General features: G+C 37.4%; 1 protein-coding gene across 1 annotated transcript; it reads left to right on the top strand.

Moving 5' to 3' along the window:
* Positions 1–10495: 10495 nt before the first annotated feature.
* Positions 10496–25053, top strand: LOC308409473 (muscleblind-like protein 2a). The gene is made up of 10 exons (XM_080902256.1): positions 10496–10608; positions 11787–12496; positions 15513–15677; positions 15767–15988; positions 16099–16359; positions 17579–17632; positions 17963–18122; positions 19316–19351; positions 20073–20167; positions 21937–25053. Exons 2-10 carry the CDS (start codon positions 12323–12325, stop codon positions 21949–21951), a joined length of 1182 nt encoding a protein of 393 aa, XP_080758382.1. The 5' UTR covers positions 10496–10608; positions 11787–12322; the 3' UTR covers positions 21952–25053.
* Positions 25054–25272: the final 219 nt, after the last annotated feature.

Here is a 25272-nt window from a genome sequence, read left to right as displayed (position 1 = left end):
TGTATTTGTGTAGCGCTTTACTAGTCCCTAAGGACCCCAAACCGCTTTACACATCCAGTCATCCACACACACATTCACACACTGGTGACGGCAAGCTACATTGTAGCCACAGCCACCCTGGGGCGCACTGACAGAGGTAAGGCTGCCGGACACTGGTGCCACCGGGCCCTCTGACCACCAACAGTAGGCAATGGGTGAAGTGTCTTGCCCAACGAACACAACAAGCCGGGGCTCAAACCGGCAACCTTCTGATTACAAGGCGAACGCCCAACTCTTGAGCCACGATCGCCCCTGTCACACTAAACACAAAGAGTCACACTAAACCTGATTGTTATCTAATTAGATCACTAATTTGGCAGTAAGTGCAACAATATTACCCAACAAGTACATTTATTACCCTCCTCTATGAAAACTTAGTGCCTCTGTGCTGTATTGAATTAACTGCATAAAGCACCTCACATTGCATATTACAGCTGTGTCTCTACTAACATACCCAAGCTTCTCTGTCCCCTAAGGTTTATATGGCTACTTCAGCATTTTAGCAGCAAGTCATTTCCACCCAGATGGTATGACTGTATTATCTTCAGTGTTTAACCATAGGAAGTGTGTAATGACTTGAAGATAATCGTGTTGCTTGAAATCAGTGCTTTACTTCCTCAGCTTTTATTGTCAGCGCAAAATCTGGTGCCTGACACGGGTACACAGAAGCAAAACAGCTCTAAGAACATCTCTGACAGTGTTTACTGGTGGCACTGACGTCACATCTTATGAAGACTCTAGAGCGGCTCTTCCTCAACTTCCTCCGACCACAGGTACAACATGCCCAGGACCCACTACAGTTTGCATACAAGGCGGGTGTCGGAGTGGAGGATGCCATCCTGTACCTCCTACACAGAGCCCACTCACACCTGGATGGGGGAAAAGGCACGGTCAGGATACTGTTTCTTGACTTTTCCAGTGCCTTTAATACCATCCGGCCCTGTATGCTTCAGGAAAAACTGAACAGGATGGAGGTGGACCCCTGCCTGGTGGCTTGGATCTCCGACTACCTCACCGACAGACCACAGTACGTCAGGCTGAAGGACATCACGTCTGACACTGTGGTCAGCAGCACAGGAGCACCACAGGGAACTGTGCTGTCCCCTCTTCTCTTCACCCTGTACACCTCTGACTTCTGCTACAACTCTGAATTATGCCATATTCAGAAGTTTGCAGATGACACGGCCATCATGGGGTGTATCTGGGATGATCAGGAAGAGGAGTACAGAAGTCTGGTGAGGAACTTTGTCGCATGGAGTCACACAAACCACCTGCAACTCAACACCTCAAAGACTAAGGAACTGGTTGTGGACTTCGGGAGGTCCAGAGAAGGTCCACTGCCGGTTCAGATAGAGGTGGAGGAGGTGGAGGTGGTCAACAAGTACAAGTACCTCGGGCTGTGGGTGGACAATAAACTGGACTGGTCATGCAACACAGAGCACCTGTATAAAAAAGCCCAAAGCCGACTGTACTTCCTCAGGAGGCTGAGGTCTTTTAACATCTGCAGGAAGCTCCTGAGGATGTTTTACCAGTCGGTGGTTGCTGGAGTACTTTTCTATGCTGTGGTGTGCTGGGGGAGCAGCACAGCAAAGAAGGACTCATCCAGGCTGGAGAAACTGATCAGGAGGGCTAGCTCTGTGGTCGGCATGAAGCTGGACACTCTGGTGACAGTGGCAGAGAAAAGGACATTAAAGAAACTGATGGACATTATGAACAATGCCAGGCATCCTCTGCACACGGCCATAAACAATCAGAAGAGTCTGTTCAGTGACAGGTTGCTTCTCCCCAAGACAAGAACTAACAGACTTAAAAACTCCTTTGTCCCACACGCCATCAAACTGTTTAACTCCTCTCTGGAGGGGAGAGGGAGGGGAAACAGGAGGACAAAGGAGGGGGGAACAACTAAGCTGTAGTGCCTCTTCACCTCACTGTGCAATACCTTTTGTGCAATACTTTTGTAAAAAGTCAACAGTGCAATAGACTCAATACTTGAAATGTGCAATTCACTTGTATTTTTATTTTTTATTCCTATTTATTCTATTTATCCCCTTTGTATATTTTATTTATATTTGTCTCTGTATTTATATGTGTGTGTGTGTGTGTGTGTGTGTGTGTGTGTGTGTGTGTGTGTGTGTGTGTGTGTGTATATATAACAATTCTGTAACTGTAACTTCGGTCGTTGCTGTGCTTTTTGGAAGTCGAATTTCCCAGAGGAACCCACCCGAGGGATTAATAAAGTTCTATCTTATCTTATCTTATCTTATCTTACTGCCCATCCACATCAAATTCAGACTCACAGTCGAGCTGGAGCCTATGCCAGCTGTCACAGAGACAGACAATGTAGAATCACCAATTAACTTAACGTGCATGTTTTTAGACTGTGGGAGGAAGCCAGAGTACCTAGAGACAACATGCAAATTCCTGTGGAAGCCAGTGGATTTGAACCCAGGATCTTGAAGCAACAATGCCAACTAATACACAACGTGCTTTTTACTGTATCTTACACCATAGCCAGTGTCTTTATATTCAAAGAAAAAAAACAAAATGAAACAGGTAAAAATAAGAACATGCAGGTTTAACTGCATACTTACATGTGCTGCACTGGGCTTTGAAAACACGGTTTAGGGTCACCTGGAATTGTCAGACACACCCACACACACACACAGACATGATGTATAGTGATCCTCATTTTATCACGTTGACCTTCAGCAAACACAGAATAAGATATAGCCTAACTTACGTTAAACTAATGATACCCAACTGTTCTACTGTCCTCATGTTGAGCCTCTGTGTGGTACGATTTATGGAAATATATTTTGGCAAAGACTGACATCTGCTGGTCACAACATGCAATGTCTTGTAATTAGTTGACAAGCCTTCCGGTTCTGTAAGACCTACCACACAAGACGTCTACATTTTTATGATGATGTTTCCCAGCAGTCATTTTGGAAAATGGAAATGTATGATGTGAAATAATTATAATAATTATATATATATATATATATATATATATATATATATATATATATATATATATATATATATATATATATATATATAAAATGAAATATTTATAGCTTATGTCTTTCTTTTTCAATGTCCTTTTTCAATGTCCTTACCGATGCACTGCAGGGCTTTGTAATGCAGGTCAGTGAACAGAAGCATTAATGTTTAAAATATCCTTTGACAGAGTTGCATTTAATGATTTAATTCAACCTGAAAACATTACTTCTTAAATAAATTCTGCTATTTCGCAATAGAGTCGACGATCTTCATTAAAACACCTAGATGGTATCAGTGCCAGATAGTTTAAATGTTACAGGAAAAGACAGTCTTACCCTCTTCATTTCTAGCAGCAGAAAACATGTTAGTGAGTGGGTACTTTTTCAATACTTAATATTATTAACAGCATGTATTTAAATGCTGCTATTGGGATGACATTTCTGAAGAGGTCAGTACAGCATTAATATGGTAGTTGTGAATGCATTATTTTTCAATCATAAAGATCTTTCTTTATTGTTGTTCTCTGCAGCATTGGTTGATGCATCTAACAATAGCAGCAACATCCCCAGATCTTTATTGCCTCCTTGTGGAGAATTACGTGTAATAATTCAATCACAACTCAACCATAAGGTGGCAGACTACGTGAAAACAAAAAGGCAGGGGGTGCTCTGGCATTAACATCAGTACATAAAGTGTGTGATGGGAGATTCATATAATGGGTTTCTAAGGTGGCTCAGTCCTTTTTTTCCATATCAAGAGTAAAGCAAAATTCAAACTCTTCTTAAATCTGTTCTTTAGCAAGTCCTAAACTGTGAAAAATGCAACCTAAGGTGGACAACAAAATGACATATCAAACTCTTATATTATTTATTTATCAAAAACCAGCCAAAATGCAGAAGTAGTGTTGGAAACCTGAGTAAACCCCATTATTCGGCATCTTGTAGAAGCACCTCTAGCAGCAATAACTTGAAGTAATTGTTTTCTATATGATTTTATCAGTCACATTTATCATTGTGGAGGAATTCTGGCCCACTGGTCTTCACAAAGAAGCTTGAATTCATTGACATTTGTGGGCATTAGTCTATGCACAGCTCTCTTGAGGGAGGATTTTAGAATATGTGATCAGAAATAACTAGATTGCAGAAAAGTGGTGTAGGAGCCACCTGACACAATTTTCCAGCTTATTTACAGTCATGTGCCTTCATACAGGGGCTTTATGTAAAAACGGACAAAACACAATTGCCACAACTACCACTGGACCTATTATAGTTGCCACCATTATAACTACATTATAACTACATTATAACTACATTTTCTCAGTTTTAAATTGTTGATTTTTTCTTGATCTGTAGATTGCTGCTAAAATGTTAAATGTTACAAAAGCTGAAGGAAGGCAACAACTATAAAAAGACAACCGAGAATTAAAAACTCCAAAGAATACACACTAAAACAGGATACGTAAGGACGCAGGTGAGCTTGGGATGATAAATTAAAAATAGAAAACAAAACATAGAAAAGAAACACTCAAACGAAGCTTGTCATGCTATGAAAACCAAAGATTCAAAGCGAAAGCAAAGAACTGGCTTACTTTAGAATAAAGGAACACAGTGATGCATGCGCTGACACAAAACCTAAACAATAAACCTTGAAAGATAAGCATTGTTATATTAACTGAGGATTCTGAAATCAAAACAAGAGAAAATCCATGGACCGTGACACTGTGCCGTTTATGTAAAAAAAATGTGACATTTATGCACATTGAAAGATCTTGTGGACAGTGATGAGTAAAAAGGAGCAATACCACAGTGTAATGATATTTGACGCGAGAAAAGCTCCTATAGGAAAATAATAACATCAAGAAGTTTTAAAACACTGGGAGATACTGGTATCTTTGATGCTCCTGAGTCACTGTGCTGGCAGTCTGAATACATTTTAAATATATCTTATATTCAGGTCATAATAGCTCAAGTGATCCTGTTATGATAAACAGTTTTAACTCTTAACTGCAGGCGGCAGTGTAAGGTAATTAAATGGCTACATTTCATCAAGTTCTGTGTTTTGAGAGCCTTAAATAGTTCAGTTTTCCCCTGTTTTACCTCAACTGCAGTTTAATTTAGAGGCAAGTACCACCATTAAATGTTCACTACATTAAATAGCTTTAGTTACCTGCAAAATCAGTTTAATAATGGAAATGCAATTAATGAAAAAATGGAAAATACATAAAATTTCAATACATCAACAAATGTATTTTTGTGCAATTGTGTAATTTTGTATGTAATTTTCATATTTTTTGTAAGGATGTACTTTGTCCTCAGCTGTATAAATATATATGCATTAAAATTAGCTTCACTCGGAACATAAATAAATGCTTAGTGTAAACATTTAGATGCATAAATCTGAAATATCCCCTTCTGTTTAATAAGCATGTGATACAGGGAGTGCAGAATTATTAGGCAAATGAGTATTTTGTCCACATCATCCTCTTCATGCATGTTGTCTTACTCCAAGCTGTATAGGCTCGAAAGCCTACTACCAATTAAGCATATTAGGTGATGTGCATCTCTGTAATGAGAAGGGGTGTGGTCTAATGACATCAACACCCTATATCAGGTGTGCATAATTATTAGGCAACTTCCTTTCCTTTGGCAAAATGGGTCAAAAGAAGGACTTGACAGGCTCAGAAAAGTCAAAAATAGTGAGATATCTTGCAGAGGGATGCAGCAGTCTCAAAATTGCAAAGCTTCTGAAGCGTGATCATCGAACAATCAAGCGTTTCATTCAAAATAGTCAACAGGGTCGCAAGAAGCGTGTGGAAAAACCAAGGCGCAAAATAACTGCCCATGAACTGAGAAAAGTCAAGCGTGCAGCTGCCAAGATGCCACTTGCCACCAGTTTGGCCATATTTCAGAGCTGCAACATCACTGGAGTGCCCAAAAGCACAAGGTGTGCAATACTCAGAGACATGGCCAAGGTAAGAAAGGCTGAAAGACGACCACCACTGAACAAGACACACAAGCTGAAACGTCAAGACTGGGCCAAGAAATATCTCAAGACTGGTTTTTCTAAGGTTTTATGGACCGATGAAATGAGAGGGAGTCTTGATGGGCCAGATGGATGGGCCCGTGGCTGGATTGGTAAAGGGCAGAGAGCTCCAGTCCGACTCAGACGCCAGCAAGGTGGAGGTGGAGTACTGGTTTGGGCTGGTATCATCAAAGATGAGCTTGTGGGGCCTTTTCGGGTTGAGGATGGAGTCAAGCTCAACTCCCAGTCCTACTGCCAGTTTCTGGAAGACACCTTCTTCAAGCAGTGGTACAGGAAGAAGTCTGCATCCTTCAAGAAAAACATGATTTTCATGCAGGACAATGCTCCATCACACGCGTCCAAGTACTCCACAGCGTGGCTGGCAAGAAAGGGTATAAAAGAAGAAAAACTAATGACATGGCCTCCTTGTTCACCTGATCTGAACCCCATTGAGAACCTGTGGTCCATCATCAAATGTGAGATTTACAAGGAGGGAAAACAGTACACCTCTCTGAACAGTGTCTGGGAGGCTGTGGTTGCTGCTGCACGCAATGTTGATGGTGAACAGATCAAGACACTGACAGAATCCATGGATGGCAGGCTTTTGAGTGTCCTTGCAAAGAAAGGTGGCTATATTGGTCGCTGATTTGTTTTTGTTTTGTTTTTGAATGTCAGAAATGTATATTTGTGAATGTGGAGATGTTATATTGGTGTCACTGGTAAAAATAAATAATTGAAATGGGTATATATTTGTTTTTTGTTAAGTTGCCTAATAATTATGCACAGTAATAGTCACCTGCACACACAGATATCCCCCTAAAATAGCTAAAACTAAAAACAAACTAAAAACTACTTCCAAAAACATTCAGCTTTGATATTAATGAGTTTTTTGGGTTCATTGAGAACATGGTTGTTGTTCAATAATAAAATTATTCCTCAAAAATACAACTTGCCTAATAATTTTGCACTCCCTGTATGAATATTTGTGCATTGTCCCTGTAGGACCTTTACTGGTACCCGGATACTGCAAGCATGAGAGTTGGGTAATGTTTTGGATGTTTTGTTATAATGAAATCAGCTTGTACGTTGGCCATAAGAATGTGTTTAATAGGTGCACAGTTAGTATTGAGATACATGTTCAAATAGATGTTTTTGTTATTGGAAGAGAGACTTAAGCAGATTGATGTACAGAGAAAAGTGGATACTTATTTATTCTACTGACAGCTAAATAACAGTAAAAAAAAAAAAATCCATTGAAATGCATGGGACATCTGAAACAAAACAATTCAACATTTTCCACCAAAGCCACATATTGCAGAGTCGTACCTAATAACAATATATAACAAAAATGTGAAGGGGCAAAAAAAAGTGTCCAGTTCAAATGAATGAAAGCATCGGTTGTTTTTAAAATGATTCACCATGGCACTGACATTTTCCCCAAAGAGAGCAATATGGTGACCTTTCCTCATGCCACATCTCCAGTTTGAGATGTGTCAGTGTGACAAATCAGATAAGGCTGAGCTAAAGCCTCAAAAAGACTGGGGAAACAGAAAAGAGTCAATTATTCATGACTGTTTTGTTTTATGACAGCTACTAGAAAAAATGTTGAATTTGCCACAGGTGCTATCTATCTATCTATCTATCTATCTATCTATCTATCTATCTATCTATCTATCTATCTATCTATCTATCTATCTATCTATCTATCTATCTATCTATCTATCTATCTATCTATCTATCTATCTATCTATCTGACATATAATTAGAATATTTATTTATACATTCAATTACTAACTGGTTACTTGTTCTATTTCAAGAATTAAAATGAACATTTTTATATATTTTAGGTTATATTTTCTGTTTAAAAAAACAGTCTGTCTCCATGTCCTTAGGTGTAAAACAATCAAACCTAACAAAACAAGGCTATGAAAGAAAAACAATATATTTAAACACAACAACAATTAAAGGTGCATAAACAAATTAAGAATGAAACGGGCTGCTAAATGACAATATACGCAATAAAAATAGAAATATGACTTTGAAAAGTAACTATCTTATAATAAACTGTTAATGATAAAAGAATTGATAGATAGAAGAAATAATCATGATTAACCGAAAATTAAACATATGCAACTTTTAATCTGCTGCTAACAATATGCTTTCTATAAACACCATCATTCGCTGAATACCACCAATATATATATAGATATATATCTATATATATATATCTATATCTATATCTATATATATATATGTACATATATATATATATATGTATATATATATATATATATACATATATATATATATATGTACATATATATATATATATATGTATATATATATATATATATATATAGATAGATAGATAGATAGATAGATAGATAGATAGATAGATAGATAGATACACATATATAAATGTGTGTGTGTGTGTGTGTGTGTGTGTGTGTGTGTGTGTGTGTGTGTGTGTGTGTGTGTGTGTGTGTGTGTGTGTGTGTGTGTTTTGTTTTGTTTTGTTTTTACAAATAATATGACAAGTAGAAAATTGGCATACATGTGCCAGTGATAAAGTCCAGCACAACCACCATGTCTGGACTCAGAGTAAGCATTTTTTATATCTCTATAGTATAAATATTTGACTTTATAGCAAAATGATGGTCTCTGCTCTGTCTCCCTCCATTTCCTCTCTGACATCCTATCTCGGTTAGCATCCATCGTATTTGACCTTGAGCAGACCTGTGAGATTGCATGCTACTGCATCTGCTTCATATTAGTAATATACATATACAGGTTTTTAATACCTTGTACAAATTATATTTTTATAACTACTTTTCTTCCAAATAAATGGACAAGACGTCACACATATATATTTGTAAAGTTTTTGTTTGTTGCTAAATTCTCACTTTCCAATGCCTTTTTCAAAATATATATATACATTCTTCGTTAATTTGTTTATATTTGTGTGGGAACGAGTGCTCTCATGAACATAATCCACAAAACTCACATAGTTTTATTGCTGTTCCCTTGGTAACAAGCAAACCCTTGCCCTTTTAGCCTACTGGCACTCGTGTGGATCGTACCACTTTGCGGACGTAGGGTGGGTGTCAGAAAATAGAAGTTAAAGAATGCCTACTTTTTCCCACTATATTATTATTTTAGAAATCAACTTAATGTATGAAATGTCTCTATACAATAAATTACGCCTTACGCTCGGTTGAAACGTCATATGCTGAATTAATGGCTGTTTTCAGCCTTCGCATCGCACCCAGGGACACCCCTTTATCACACTGAACTGACGGTCGTACAGTAAGCTGTCAAAAGCTTGTTGCTTAAATCTGTGCAGCGCTACAAACTAAAGAAATTAGGTCGGAGACGTGGATGAAATAACGAGCGGTAATTCTCAGAACAGGGCGAGAAATAAAGAGGCTATTGAGAGGAAATTTCGGGAACACTTGACATATTGTTTTCGTTAGTTGGGTTGCCGTTGTCCTAGCTGGTGCGTGATTGTCGTATCCTCTGGGAAGCAGCTCGTTCGTGATGATGAGGTAAGCAGGTCCTGTCTTTCTGCTACCAGTGTGGCTAATGCAAGCTAATGCATGTTAATGTGAATGTATTTCTGATTGGGTTGTAAAGCTGACACTTAAGCATCCTAGCAGTCTCAAACTGTGGTAATAAAACTGCGTGATACAAAATAGTGGCAGTTAGTTGACTGCCATTGTACTAGTAAGCCTTAAAGTATTTTCTTACAGCTTTTAATCGAATTACAGTGACACAATATGATTGTATTTGTTGTTATGGTACACCTACAGCGGTGCTTCTTATGTGCATTTCCTCGTTTACTCTGAAAATGACTACATTTTTTTTAAAAAGTAGACAAAATGATTCCTACCTGGGATACTCGGAAGTGCCATTAAGACAACGCCATCCATCATATTGTCAGCAGTAAGTGGCTACACCCCTGAACTGAGAAGGATGCTGAAATTATTTAAATGTTACAATTAGAACTGAAAGATAACACACACAAAACAAAAAAGGCGTATTTCTATTTACATTGGGTTATTACGGGTTTTTAATACCAGCATACTGACCTGCACCTAATCCAAGGTATGGAGCTAATAACTCAGGCCTGTATTTATGATAATTAACTGTAAAGAGTGTTTAGGATATACACTTATGGGCTGCATGCTCTGTAGTCATGTTTGTGCAGAAGCTTTGTGCAAGCTTGCAAAATAATTTATTTCACATGCATCATTGTTCATCCCTGCAGCAGCAAACTCTGGAGGCATGGATCAAGTGTTGAATTCCACGTTCTCCAAGTAATCAGATTGTAATCATAAATAAATGGTCAACAGGAAGTTTCACATGGCAGATCAGATTCTTGTTCCCTATTGGACAATTTCTAACTGGGAGGGTCTTCCCAGAGGCCAGCTCCCAGACAGGAAGGGGGTGGCTGGAAATGTTTTAGTCAGAGCCTGGCAGAGAGTCTGTTTTTCTTGCTGTGAAGAGAAAATCTTTAGTCACTGAATCCATGGGACAGAAAGAAGGGTAAGAGTTGTTTTTTCTTGTCAGTATATTTAGAAGTCAGCAGCTTGAAAGTTGTATCTCCAGCCTAGATTCCAGGAAACAAGAACAAGCATTTTAGTGCCGAATGAAGTGAGAGAGGTCGGTTTTCCTGCTCTGTTTCCTGACTTGCGCCTAAAGGAATTTGCTGCAGCGTACTGTTAGACCAAGGGTTGCTGCAAAAGAAAAGGAAGAGCAGCAGAGCAAAACAGCTTTTGGAGTGCAGTATTTACTGATAGCTTTAGTTGATTTTAGTAGGATAAAAAAAATCAAATCATGCAGATTTAATCAGCTCATGAGTTGTCCACCTTTTCTGTCTGCTCAGCAACTTCCTGTGTAGTTGCAGGTCTGACTACGCAGTTTGTGTTTGACTCCCAACCAGCTTAGCAGTACATAGAGAAGTAGAAAAAAATGAATTGGCTGCAATAACTGTATGACTCTTATAAAGTGCAATTAATGGATCCTGATGAACAAACTTTGATGCAAATGTGTCATAACCGTGTTTCAGCAAAACTCTGATTGTGTGATCTGGTGCCTTTATAAAATGCTAATGCTTTTATTTAGGCAGCATAACCTGGAAAAGAGTGAAATGTGTAGGCATAAAACATCTGTATTCCCTTTGGATTTCCCACGAAATGATGAGAAGGAGCTCCATGGTGAAAGATAAACGGATTTTTTTATGCCTGATTGCAAAATGTATGACTTGTGCTTTGCTGATTCAAACCTATTTTGTGTAGTTGTATGAGTTTAAATGGATGGCATCTGCCACTTCATTGTAATTCAGTTTATAGAGGAGGCAGACTAATGGCTTTAAATAAAGACAGGAACAGATGTGAGGTGGTGAGTGATTTGCAGGTGTGTGCAAAGTCTCTTTTCTTGATAAAACGCTGACAGCTTTGTATGAGCTGAACTTTTATTACTTACAGAGGAGTTCTAACAATGTGAATTGTCTGCTCTGCACTATCGTCATGGGGGCATGTTGGTGCAGTGGTTACCTCACTGCTAGAAGGTCCTGGGTTCGAACCTGTCTTTCTGTGGGGAGTTTGTTCTCATATTTTACATAACATCTTAACGTATCTTAATATGCCCACTGAACAGACTAATGATGCTGTAATCACAATTAAGTTTAATTTCAGTAATATCCCTGTTTTCTTTTCTTTCAGATTACAAACAGATAGTGCCTTTGAGAAGATATCTCCGACCTGAAGTTGGTTCATGTACATTGCTGCCCCTCGCTTCTTTTTTAAGTTGCAGTCTCATGCACCAACACAGGATACCTCAGCTCAAGCCCTTTGTCGCTGGTTTGCACACTTTCAGCACCTAAAAGAATGAGAAATTCAAGCCATAAAATAGAGGATAACAAGACGGAGGCTACTGACCAGCGCACATACGACAGAGTAACAATTCTGTGTTGAGATCATTGTTCACTCTCTGTGGGCGTTCTCGGCTGTGGAGTATACACTGCAGTCTCTTGCTGTAAAAAACACAGTTCTTCTTGTTTCTAGGATAATTTTTCTTTGATTGGCTAGTCATCTGATTTTTCTGCTCCTTCTGATGGGGGAGTCATCTGGTTGTTTTAACAAAGAAGCAGACTGTATTCAGAGCTAAAAGCTGCGATTAAGCTACAGCTTCTGGTGAATTAGTCTTTCAACAATAAGAGTGACTTTTAAAAGTTGCTTTAAAGTTACAACTTTTGGACATGGCGTTAAATATTTCTTCAGCGAGAGACACAAAATGGCTAACTCTGGAAGTTTGTCGACAGTTTCAGCGAGGAAACTGTTCACGCAGTGATGAGGAATGCAAATTTGCTCATCCGTCGAAGAGCTGCCAAATTGAAAATGGAAGAGTCATAGCCTGCTTTGACTCATTGAAGGTAAGACATATTAATGATCTTCTATTAAGTGTCAGAAAATAATGCCCCTGTATAAAGGAGTATGAAAGTAAACTAAGACTAAAAGGAAAACTGGATTTTGTTGCTGTTTGCTAGCAGTGTAACTGTGTAAGTTACTTATATGCTTAATAATGTAGTGCTGGAAGTACGTGTCAGTTATTAGTTTATAAAAGTGAAAGAAAAATAATTATTTCTTGGGTTAGAAAAAATTCAAGCATGCTCATTTCCCATGTTAAGTGGTGATAATAGAGAAATCAACTGTTAGCATCACTGTTGTATAGTCAGGTGTAAGTTTAATATTGAATTCTCAGAGCCCTTCAGTGCATTAACCCTCCCAAGCATCCAGCCTCATTTCCCATATTGCTCTACTATTTGTGAAATCATGGGTAATACCACTATTTCCCAAAGATTGTACGGTAAAATCTAATCACTTATCCAGAGGATTTAGGTGATAGAAGAAGAAAAAAAAATCTGGCAGCCAGATGGATTACAGTCAGTTTATTCTCCTGCTTGCTCAGTTGCCCTGAATGAGGTGGGGGCATCCTTAATCCACTCTCACACATTCACCATCACACCAAAATCCAGCTTTGCCTCCAGGACTATCCTCATGTTGACTCATCTCCTTACCACCTTGCTACAAGTTTTTACATTCATAGAATGAATCTACTTCATTCCTTCATATAAAAACATTTATTGTTCATCTTGATTATTATGACTGTCGGTGAGCTGCACCACTCTGCAGTCCGTCTTCCCTTTTCATAAACTAATCATCCCTCTTTGGTATGGTAGGTCCAGCCTGCTGGCTAAAAAAGCGACCGGAGTCTTCATTCAGAAATCTAATTGATACATTCAGATGCCAACAGAATAATGGAACAACAGATTAATTGGGTGCATATCTGAAAGGGGGGTTTTATTAGTTCAGACATTGGCTTTATGTTGTAGATAAGTGGCACCAAGCACTTTTCAACTTATCAAAGTGATTAGAGGTTTCCATAATATTTATTTTACTGCAAAGTAGTCGGCCAGAAATCTGTAATTTCCTTTGTAAAAGATTGTATTACATTTTGCTCATAAAATATTAAGGTGAGAACAGCTCTCTGCTTTGAAAAGAAAAGCTACAACTGCAACTATCTGCATTACCTTCATATTGATTAATATGGAAATTTAATGATCATAATTATAATAGATTTGAATAGAACATTTCAAGAAACTCAAGAAAGAGTATAAATAAATTACATTCATATATAAAAATGATCTAAACTGATTGTCCTGTTCACAAGTAAAGTGCTTGTTTTATTTGACCAACAAGCAAATATCAAAACTACTTAATTTACTGTTACATGAGATAAAGGATACCCTAAAATGCCTTATTTATGATTTTTATTTGTCAAATTAGCTGAAGATTTTCTAACAAATGTTCATTCGTTGCTCTAAATAAAATGTGCAGTTTATTCAGAGCCAGACTAAAATGTTTTTTCAACAGGGTACCTTAAGGGGAGTATAGAGTTTCTACTGGAATTTCGAGAATGAATGTCAAGCTGTGCTTTTCCAATTTTTAGGAACTCTGTCTAACTATGTCAAAGTTTACAATGATGTTTTGTAGTATTGAGCCCTTGTTTGCTTAGTGAGAGCTAGCCATTCAGAGACGTGTTTTCCTCGTATTTTTCTCTTGGCTTTCCTGCTGACGTTGTTGCCATACGATTTTTGTTCAATTCAGGGTTGTGAGTGAGAAGGACATGTCAAAACAATTACTGTTAACTTTCCCATTCACCAGTGAATCCTAACACAATTGATGTCATCATGTTGAAGAATATGCACACTCTTTGGTATTGTAAGTAGATCCTCGTGGCTTCTAATAAAGCACCCGACAGTACTGTTGATGTCCAGATGTAGCTGATTCCTTTTGCTTGCTGTTTCTACAGTTTTATTGTAGGCGATACGTTTTTGTTATATATCAGGGCTAAAGTTCAGTACCAGCAGGCATTACTTCTGAAAATTTTCTAGGGCTAGATGCTGAAGATATAAAGTCAAGTCATTCCTTGGTTGTTGTATCTCCTTGTTTGGTTCATTCTGTGAGTACTACATTTTTTCTTTATAGATAAGACAAATTAATAACCAGTATTCAGAATATATATCTAAATGAATGTCAGAAGAAATTTAAATGAGCAGACATGAGTCTGAGAACTTGAATATATAGGAGAGAGAACGCTCATCTCTTATTAGGTTAATATAAATGCCTGAGTGGCAGGGATGGCTTTGATTGGCTCATATTGAGGGTAAAATAAATAAATAAAGGGTTTTTCAGGTTTTGTATTTAGGCTTAAAAACAAACCGCTGAAATATACCACCGTTAAGGCTAAATGAGTAAAAAAAAACCTGTGTAATTAGCCAATGCATGTTGTAATGCACAGTATATGCTGCACAAGTGTTGCATTCAAAGCTGATGTTCAGTGACTGTGCAGTGAATGATTTTGGATAGTAGGTGGGTCGGGTAGGATTGAGAATTGTGTAGTCTGTGAAATTTTCATGGGAAAAATCATTTAACCTGCTGATTAACACTTCTGAGTACCAGCTCTGATCTGATCTGTGAGAGTCTAAATAAAGGATGTAATGCAACACATAATCTGCAACAGTTTATTCTTTTGCATTTTTCAACACTAACTGTCTGCACTCCAAGTAAAGTCTTGTGCCTGACTCAAGAAAATTTTGACATCCATCATTGCAATGTAAAATGCTTTATTCTAGCCACGACTAGCTGTCACGTCATGCAACACAGCACCGCTGACAGTGGAGCCTGAGTGGGAGAGCTGTGGAGAAAAAACATGTTGACGATTACATTTCTTTGAGACAATCTTACAGGATTTTGATGAAAACAAAACATTCATTTTTTTTCTCAGTCTTTTGATTCAGCAACATTTTTAGTCTATCAGATTGTAAAATTTCTTTATGATATGAATGAAAATGCTTCTATTTCACTTTATAATTTCTCTGAATGCAGGGCAGATGCTCAAGAGAAAACTGCAAGTACCTTCATCCACCTTCACACTTAAAAACCCAGTTAGAGATAAATGGGCGCAACAACCTCATCCATCAGAAGACTGCAGCAGCCGTGCTTGCCCAGCAGATGCAGCTCATGATCCCTGGACCCAGCCTGCAGCCTGTGGTAAAGTCCTGGTTCAGGAGGAATTTTAAGTCAGTGTGATGTTGATGGATGGCATTCTCACACATAATATGTATGCTCTTCCCTCATAGCCAACATTTACACAGGGACTTGGCACAAACGCTGGTCTCGGTTATGGTTCATACATGACACCATTAAGCCATGGAATGAGCCTCATTCCTTCAGACATCCTCTCCAGCACTCCGGTTCTTGTTCCAGGGAGCTCACCTGTCTCAGTCCAGTGCTCCTCCTCTTCCTCCTCCTCTTCCTCTTCTTCTCCCTCACAGAAGCTTCAGCGTTCAGACAAACTAGAGGTATTCATGCACACCAAGGCGTGACTTCACATAAAAATACATTAGCGCTTATGCGGTTTCACATGATCTGGCTACACATTTAAAAGCTGAACTCCTCTTGCTCCTCTCAGGTGTGTCGTGAGTTTCAGCGAGGAAACTGTGCAAGAGGGGAGACAGATTGCCGCTTTGCTCATCCCAGTGACAGCCCAATGATTGACACCACAGATAACACTGTCACTGTTTGCATGGACTACATCAAGAGTCGCTGTTCCAGGGAGAAGTGCAAGTATTTTCACCCGCCTGCACACTTGCAGGCCAAAATCAAATCCAGTCAACAACAAATCAATCAGACAGCAGTGGCAGCACAGGCCGCAGCCGCAGCTGCAGCTGTGGTAAGTCAGAGTGTTATCCTTCTGATGATTGATAAAGTGTTCATCATTGTTCTGTCTATGAAATTGCTGAATGTGGAGTGCTGCATATTTGTAAGCATTTGTAATGGTACATTCAGTGAAGTTGAATAGAAGCTCCTCTCAAAACTTTAAGCAGCAACTCCTGAAGTAGTTTAATATCAAAGAAATGCACCAGTATTTTATTTTTAAATAAAACTTCTTAAAGGTCACAATATTGATTTCCTATGTAAAACTTCAGACAGTTGAATCTGACACCTTCCTCTCACAGATTTACATAGTCTTAGCAATTTTAAATTGATCCTCTTCATTAAGTCTTACAGCTACAATTTTTCTTGGATTGTTTTTAAATTGCGTCATTAAGTATCATTAAATAGCCTTTAAATGTAATGCACAATCAGGCTTCTCACAATTTCTATTATCTTTTCTTTAGTGCAATATTAAAGCCACATTGGCTCACTAAATTATGCTTCTTTGGCCTCCATTCTACTTAAAAATCATGTCTAGCATACATCATCTTTTATGGTTAATTCTTTTCCATACATTTTTATTTAGGTTGTAGTTTAAGTTGTTAGTTGTTCTTATGTACTGTACAAGTTAAGGAGACATCTGTAATTCAAAAGCTTTAGTGTGAATGCAGTAAATGGAGCTCCACATTCTGTGCTTTGTGACATCAGGTGCATGGTTGTTTTAACTTTTGATTTGTGGTACTGCCTTTGCTACCTTCATAAAACCAAGCTATCTTTCATTTAATTATGAAACTGTTAAGTGCTTGCTGTGCATTATATCAGTATCCTGCACTTGGAGTCATAAAACCAGCGTGTTCCAAAATCCTTTTGTGTGCATAGTAGGTTTTGTTAATATTTTAATACCTTTCATTTTAAGCATTGTTCTCAAACTTGACGTATAGTTTAAGGTTATTACACCCTTGTTATTATAAGTCTTTGTTGCCAAAATGATTCATTAACTGTACATGTTGACCTACTAATTAAGGAATCTTTAGTTTAATGTGTCCTTACTGTGCATGAATATTGTGTTTTATGTGGTATACTACATTCAGGTTATTTTTGTTTTGTTTTCCCCTTCTCACCTATCCACAATGCTGTCCTCCATGATGCACCTCTGCTTGCTGTTACCTGTATGTTAATACGCTTGAATCCCATTGGCCCACTGCCATCATGTGCTCGCTGCCTGCTATTAAAAGACTCAGTCGACTGCCAAAGCAATGAAGCGACCCCTCGAGGCAACTGTAGACCTGGTACTTTCACCTTTTGCTTTGCATGTAGCTATTAATTGTACTGTGAGAACTTTTCATTTTTGTCATTGGGGTTTACGGCTTCTTCAAGTCTTATATTGCCCTTCTGTACATGATCTGTCAGCATGGGTATTTTTAAGTGCTCAAGTTGTCAAATAAGTTTTGGTGAATACATTACACCAGTCATATCTGTGGTAGTTTTTTTTTTCATTGTGTCATCTTTATATTTTAGTCATGTGTATCATTTTTTAAACATAAATACTAACATATCCTTTTAAAGGTGTGCGTAACAGAAATATGGGAAGTGTCTTATTGCCTCTTGTCCCTTTCCAGGCCTTTCCCCATAGTGTTCTGCAACCCCTACCAAAGAGACCAGTTCTTGAGAAGAGCAGCTGGGCCGGCTCTCTCCTCAGCCCCAGTTTGTTGCACTACCAGCAGGCTCTGGTCAGCTCACAGACTCTGCAGCAGCCCACTGCAGCATTTTATCCCACAGGTGAGCTTCCAAACCTGCTATGACTCCATGGCTAAGCTAGATTTCCGTGTCTGTCTCAGGGCTTATTGCCGTCAGATATTGTTCGCAAATATCACATCATGTATTACTGTTACTTAACTGAAGAAATTTGCAGGATCAGCAGCACTCCTTGTGAACAGGTCTGTTATATCAAAGCTTTCAAAAAAGGGTGTGACTCTTAATCCTTACACTAACAGGTTTTTGACATGTCACTGCAAGATTCTTGGCTTTATCATAGCTTATAATTAAACTTTGTTTAACTCATATTACGAAAAGTAAGACTGTTATGAAAAACAGTTGCTCTCAGTTACTCCAGTAGAACCAGTAAACTATTAAAGATTGAAGCAGTGGTTACAAAGCAAATTGATGACCTCTTAACAACCAGGGCAGGTTCTTCAAGGCAACAGGTGTGCTATATGTCAGTTGGCAAGTCATGGTCATAGACACACCTATATGGGGAGAAATTTGCCTCAAAGAATTACAAATGTGTACAGTATGACACACACGCGTAAACTAAGATTTACAAATGCATACGTTTAAACCTGACTAAATACTGATCATTTACACACAATTTGTTAAGTTCAGCTTCACAAATTGGATAATTTTCTGTGTATACAAATGTCTAAAACTACACGTAACATCCCTCTCGCTCACTTACAAAACCATGTGAACTAATCGCCTAATATGCACACGTGGGCTTTTGAGACACATTTCACAAGGTCAGCTTTGTACACATCCATATATGTAAGCTGTGTTCATGTTCTGGTGTAAAATTGGGATTTCCTTTGTTTTCTTTTGGTGGGGGGGGGTCTTGTGTGTCATACTGTACATATTTGTAACCTTTTTTGAGGCAATTTCTCTCCATACACCTACACCTCACCTAATGCGACCAGTGTAAATGTCTGGTTTGAAAAGGTCTGTTTGCTTGCAGAAATTTCTCTTAAATGTATTCTATGTTAATGCGCCTGTTTTGTAGTTAGTGAACACTAACTACAAAACACTAGTTTTGTGTTACTCAGCTTGTATCCATCAGAACAAAACAATGCTGCATTAACACAATGGGCCTGTTTAATAAAGTAAAGATCTGTTTTTATGGGCTTACACCAGTATTGACCATATTAATGTATGTCGATTTTGATAAAGACCTTTTCTTTTTTCACCTGTAAATCACACAGGTTCTGTGTTGTGCATGACTCCAGCTAATGGCATTGGTAGGTGCCTCCTCCATGTTCTTCTTTAACCATGTCCTTTTGTAGTAAAGAATACATTACTTTGTCTGGATAAGGTAGAGTATACTTACTATTAACGGATGAGAAATCAACCCTTTGAACCAGGAAACTGGATGAGAACAAAAACTGAAAAAAACAAGAGATTACTTTAGTTTTTTAGTAAACATTTTTAGCTTTATGTTTCATTTTTTGCCTTTCTGATCAGAGCCCTGTATGTATATATGCTTGTAAAATTATTTTAAATAATCAAAGCACAGTAAAGAAATGTAAGCACTTTTGGTTTATTCTGGATTGTGATTAGGAAATTTGATCAGCATCCCATAGATTTACCTCATAGTTTATGCTCTTTAATGTTTTGTATTAATAGTAAAACTCTGTAAATGTTGTATTTAAAAAAACAAAACAACAACAAACAAACACATTGATCACCTCTGGTGGCATAGCTTTACATGCCATATCTTGTGGGATGCCAGATTATGGACAGATTTCCTAATTTTATCTCTTATCAGCCCTCCTTTTATGTTTTTCCCCTGCTGTCTCGCTTTGCTGTGTGATCACATGCCATCTGCTGGTCTAACCCAATGATGGCTTGCTGCTAATGTCATTTTGTATTTGCTTGGCAAGAGAGAGAGATACATTGCTATGGTTACCATAATGCTCCACCTCCCTTTTCATTGCTTTCATGGTTCCCTTCCTGAAAAAGTCCCCATGATGTACAGTGCTACGCCTGCTACTGTCTCTGCAGCAACTACTCCCGCCACAAGTGTCCCCTACACAGCAACAGCACCAACCAATCAGGTTTGCTCCTTTTTAAAGCTTTCTGTCATAAATCCTTGAGCTCTAAATAAGTGCTTCATCTTTCAATCAGGGGAGTTGCTTCATCAGCGTAGAGATGCCCGGCTTGCATTGCAGCATTAAGCTTTCGTGTACCTCGTAGACCAACTAGGCTGCATCTCATCCTTTCCTTTAGAAACAAAACATATTTCTAGCTCTTCCATCTGCAAACTGTGGTGTCGCTTATATTCTCTATTGCATGTTTTATGCTTTGGTTGATGTCAGTGTCTTTTCCAACACAAGCTACAGTATATAGGACTTAACCATACAGTTCTTGATATTGGTTATGCTGACTTTCTGTGTGCAACGTCTTAATATAAGATTTTTATTATTCGTGTAATAAAAAATATTATTCACATTTCCTCAATTGGCTAGTTTGAAACATTTAATATTAGGATTGAGAGAGTAAATCTAAAGTATTTGGTATTCTTTACTTTGATTACTGTTGTCTTTTTAATGTTTAATGAATGAAGTCATATGGACATACGGATAAGTTAGTATTTAAACTTTGTCATGACCACTGGCATAAAAGTGTGGGGCTAAGTCAGAGTCAGAAGTTTTATTCATTTGAAAAGTCTTTTGAAACTGAAATTCTACGTTTTGATATTTAAAATGTAAAAAAAAACTGTTTAAAAAAAACAAAAGAATGATTTTATTTTGAATAAATTTGTTTTCATTTTTTTTTTTTTTGTTAGTTTACGTTTATTTTTTTATTTTACATCTGATTTGATCATTTTCCGATTTTTAACCCTGGTTTTGTGTTGTGGGCATGTATGAATGGGGAGAGGTGGGTGTAGACTGATGATTGACAGCTTCTGTGTCACATTTGTTACAAGTTTAAAATGAGCATTTTGATGGAAGATGGTCATCGCTCCTTTACAGGATGCTGCTGGCACCAGCCAACAGGTAAGAAACATGGTTTCCTGGATTATCCTATGATTGACTATATTGATGAGTGAATGTTTGTAACATATTGATATTGCAGGTGCTATGAACTCTTTTACATTAGGTTTAAATAAGGTGGGCGAGATTCTAATCTCAATATAGCTTTTTTGCAACCTACCACCCAATCAGATAACAGTATTCCTTGTTGTAGGGGTAAATTTTTTCCCCACATGTATGTATATCAATATGTTTCAAATATTGACCCATCAATATAGTCTATTATAGCACAATCTGAAACTGTGGCTGGTGCCGGCAGCATCCCGTGAAGGAGCAGTGACCATCTTCAGCCAAAATGCTCATTTTAAACTTGTAACCAACGTGACACAGGAGCTTTCAATCACTAGTCTACACGCACCCCTCCCCTTTGATACACAGCCACAACACAAAATCACGGTCAAAAGTCTGACACTGGAAAAAAAAAAGGGTTTGAAGCTGATAAATAGTTAAAACTGTTTTTAAAAATGCATAAAACAATTTATTCAATGTGTAAAATAATTCATTTGATTGTTTAAACACATTTTTTAATATCAAAACTTATAATTTCAGTTCCAAATCACTTTTGCAAATCAATAAAACTTTTAACCTTAAATTAGCTTCAAGGTCAAGCCGCATTTTTACAAAACGATGTATCAAGAGAATAAAGTTCATTTCACTTAAACTTTGTATTTTCATATCACTTAAGAGTGAGAAGTGAGTTCCTTAATAATCTTTGTCTTGTAACAAAGGCGATTGTAAAGTATACCTGTTGTGTGAAACTACTCAGTGACTTGTCTTTGCCTCCGAAACAGATCATCCTCAAGTAACCGCCAGAAACAGAAGCCAGTGCCGTGTTGCTGCTGTTAAGGGTCCCGGGCAGCCATTCTGTAAATATTCTGTTAACAATACACACAAAATACAAGAGGCTGCATGTGGATAACATCGCCGACTTTATCTGACATTATGATGATGATGATGATGATACATTACAGGCAGTTATAATGAACCTCTACATTATACTGTAATAGGTGTCAGAGAGATTGTTATTGTACACGCCTTTGCACCTGCTAACATGCACCTTCAACGATCAATGTGCATTATTTATTTGTTTCCTAAACTAATTCTGATAGGGTTATGAGTGCATTTAGCCACCAATCAAACTTAAATACAATAGATGCTACAGAGAAGTAAACTGGCAGTAGTGGCATAAAACTAAACAACAGAGATGTTTTAAATAATGTAAATATTTTAATCAGTTCTCAGTCTGTAGACAGTACCTGTTAATGTCAGGTGTAAAGGCGTCCTATATTGTAGATTATATTGCAGTTTTATCATCATCATATTCTTTATTGAATGTGTTATTTAAACTAAGAAAGTTTTGTTTTTGATGATAATGATTGCTCATCTAGTGCCAGATTTAACTTTTAATCAAAGAGAAAAGCACTTAATTTAACTTTAAACTTAACAAAAAATTGTGTATATAAAAAAAATGTAATCTAACAGCAGGTTTATGGATGTCCCTTTAAAAATGCTCTGAGTCCCTCTATACTTCACCCAGAGTAATGGATCAGTGCTCCACCTCCTGGTGTGCCTTTGCATTACATATACAGATTGTTTTCTGTCTTTTCTGAGAGAAATGAAATGTTTTATCCGTTCAAAGCAATTTTGTTTTTCTAATTTAACACCTCTTTAGTAAATGTGCATTATTGCTCAAGACAATTGCTGACTCACTGATGGATCTGTAAATACTTTTCACTTGTTCAAGTTGATATAGCCTCCACAGCCATGAAAGTCAGCTCAGTAAGAGTATGAAGTTACTGCTGCTCATATTCAAACTAAAGCTCTTGTGATCCTGTGAGGGTTGCGTGTTGAGTAGTGTCTCAACTGTTAGTCTTAATGTTGCAGTCACTTGTCAGTACTGTATTAATCGAAGGTTACAAGTGCCTAAACAGTTGTGCATGCAATGATTAAGTATATTTGAAAAGGTTTGTGTGGAAAAACACTCAGAAAATCTATTCCACTTAAGACATATACATTAGGATTAAATCTACGTGTTTTTGCAATACCATGTAAATGCAGTGGTATTGTGTGTGGACCTGTTAATTAGGCTTACAGTTTGTTTTCACTGATGCTTTAATGTGTATGTTATTCAATGTAATTTTCAATTTAATTTGATTTTCTTTCATTTTTCGACAAGAAATTAGCAAAAAGGGCAAAATACTTTTGTAGTAAAGTAGAAGGAGGCAAACATTTGGTGACATGTAGTCATGAGAGATTGACGCGGCATGATGCAGTTACTCATTGCTGTCTACTATTTAGCAGCAGACAGGGTGGGCATTGTGTCTGATTAAGAGAAATATTGTTTCTTTCTTTTATTAGAATTTTAATTATCTATTTTGCAAACAAGGTGTACAAATAGAAACCTTTCATTGAATCTTTTGCATTTCTTCACTTTTTTATTATATATTTTCCTTGTGATGTTTTACATGTCAATAGAATTTACGAGCATAATTTTACTGGTGTAATATTAGTTCAAAATAGTTTTAACATGTATTCTTTTATTTTGTGATGAATGCAATTTGTTAAAATTACTTTAGGTGTGCTGAGGGTTTCTCAAAGGACCTTGATCTGTTAGCCTATTAAAAGCGGTCTTGTGTCCAGGGATTGATGTTGGACAAAGGAGAAACTTAAAGCAATTCATCCTTTTTGCTGCCTGTAAGGGACAACAAGCCTTTGTATAACCAAGGCCATAGGATTGATTTTTATGTACAAAAGTGCATCGTACAGGACATGTTTTCCAAAAAAGAAAAGAAGTAATTTTCATAATGGTGTAACAGTAGTTTGTCATTTATTGTCTGATTTGCTGCTGAGGGCAATCCCAAGTTGCAGTGATGAAAACTGTATTTTGGTCGGTGGTAGATTAGCTGTATCTCCTCACAGTAATTAGATTACTTGGAAGAAACTTGGATATTTAACTTTATTATTATATGGTGAAACACTGTGGGTAAAACAGTGCATAAAAGAGAACTTTTGAAATGTTAGTTTCGTGTTTGTTAAGGCTTCCCTCTGCATGTTGAGCACCAAACTTAAAAATGTATTTGGCTTTCAAAATATAATTGCTTTAAAAGTTTAGACTGCTATTAGACATACAATATTTCCCCACTTATTTATTTTACTTAAAGGCATGTTTTTGAATGTTTGTGTTATGTTATGGCAAAACGTTTGAATGTCATGGATCCACCTGCACACAGAGGTTGTTTGAGATCTCGCCCAGTCAAAAAGATGTGAACAGTAAGAATGTTTGGTCTGACTGACTGATGGAAACACTTCTCATAAGCACTTTTTCTACAGTCAGACAACTGAGAAGACAGGCTTTGTGTGAACTTTGCCTTACCTTTGGTGTATTACTGAGTCTGTATTTGTTCACTAATTATGATTTCTATGTCGTCTAATAAATAGAATAAACTTCACTGAACCTTTCTCTTAAATTAAGATACACACATTTCTAACATGAGGACATTATTACATTGTAACGACACCTGAAATAGCTGATATTGATTGGCTTGTGGGGTTGGCTAGCATTTTATTGCAACCTGTCATATTTAAACACTGAAGCTTCTCGTTAAGATGTCACGCAACAGCTATTTGGATCCATCCTGGTCTGAATGCAAACATTTTCCCCAAAAGTAATTGTGTATAATTAAACATTTCTTGTGGATATTTTTTGTTCCTGTAAATTCTAAATTGTGTACAATCTGATATTAAATATACATAAATAAATATATGAATGTCGTGTAAATGCCATCCTGTGAGCTGTGTTTAATTTTGCAATGCATCAGCAGTAGAAACCACGTGTCATCCTCAGTGAGCATGTTTTCATGTTTTTGTGTTACAATTTGTTCAAACAGCTGTCCTGTGAAATTGTATTTATCACTATTAGTGAAAGCTAAAGTAGTCAATTAAAAAGACTTACCTGGCGGTTTCAATTGGAGTGTGTTACATAGCCTGTATTGCTCATTATCAAAGAATAATAAAGGTTTATTATATTTTTTTTTACAAGGTGAGTGACTTTTCACTCTCGAGTCGGATCGCAGCTAAAAAAATTTATTTTTTTTAATGCAGCGTTACCATAGCAACAGCATCCGGTG

The sequence above is a fragment of the Rhamphochromis sp. 'chilingali' genome (genome assembly GCF_963969265.1).
Source record: "Rhamphochromis sp. 'chilingali' genome assembly, chromosome: 14".
Taxonomy (NCBI): Eukaryota; Metazoa; Chordata; class Actinopteri; order Cichliformes; family Cichlidae; genus Rhamphochromis; species Rhamphochromis sp. 'chilingali'.
The sequence above is the reverse complement of the archived record's forward strand: the minus strand, read 5'-3'. Positions and strand labels throughout refer to the sequence as shown.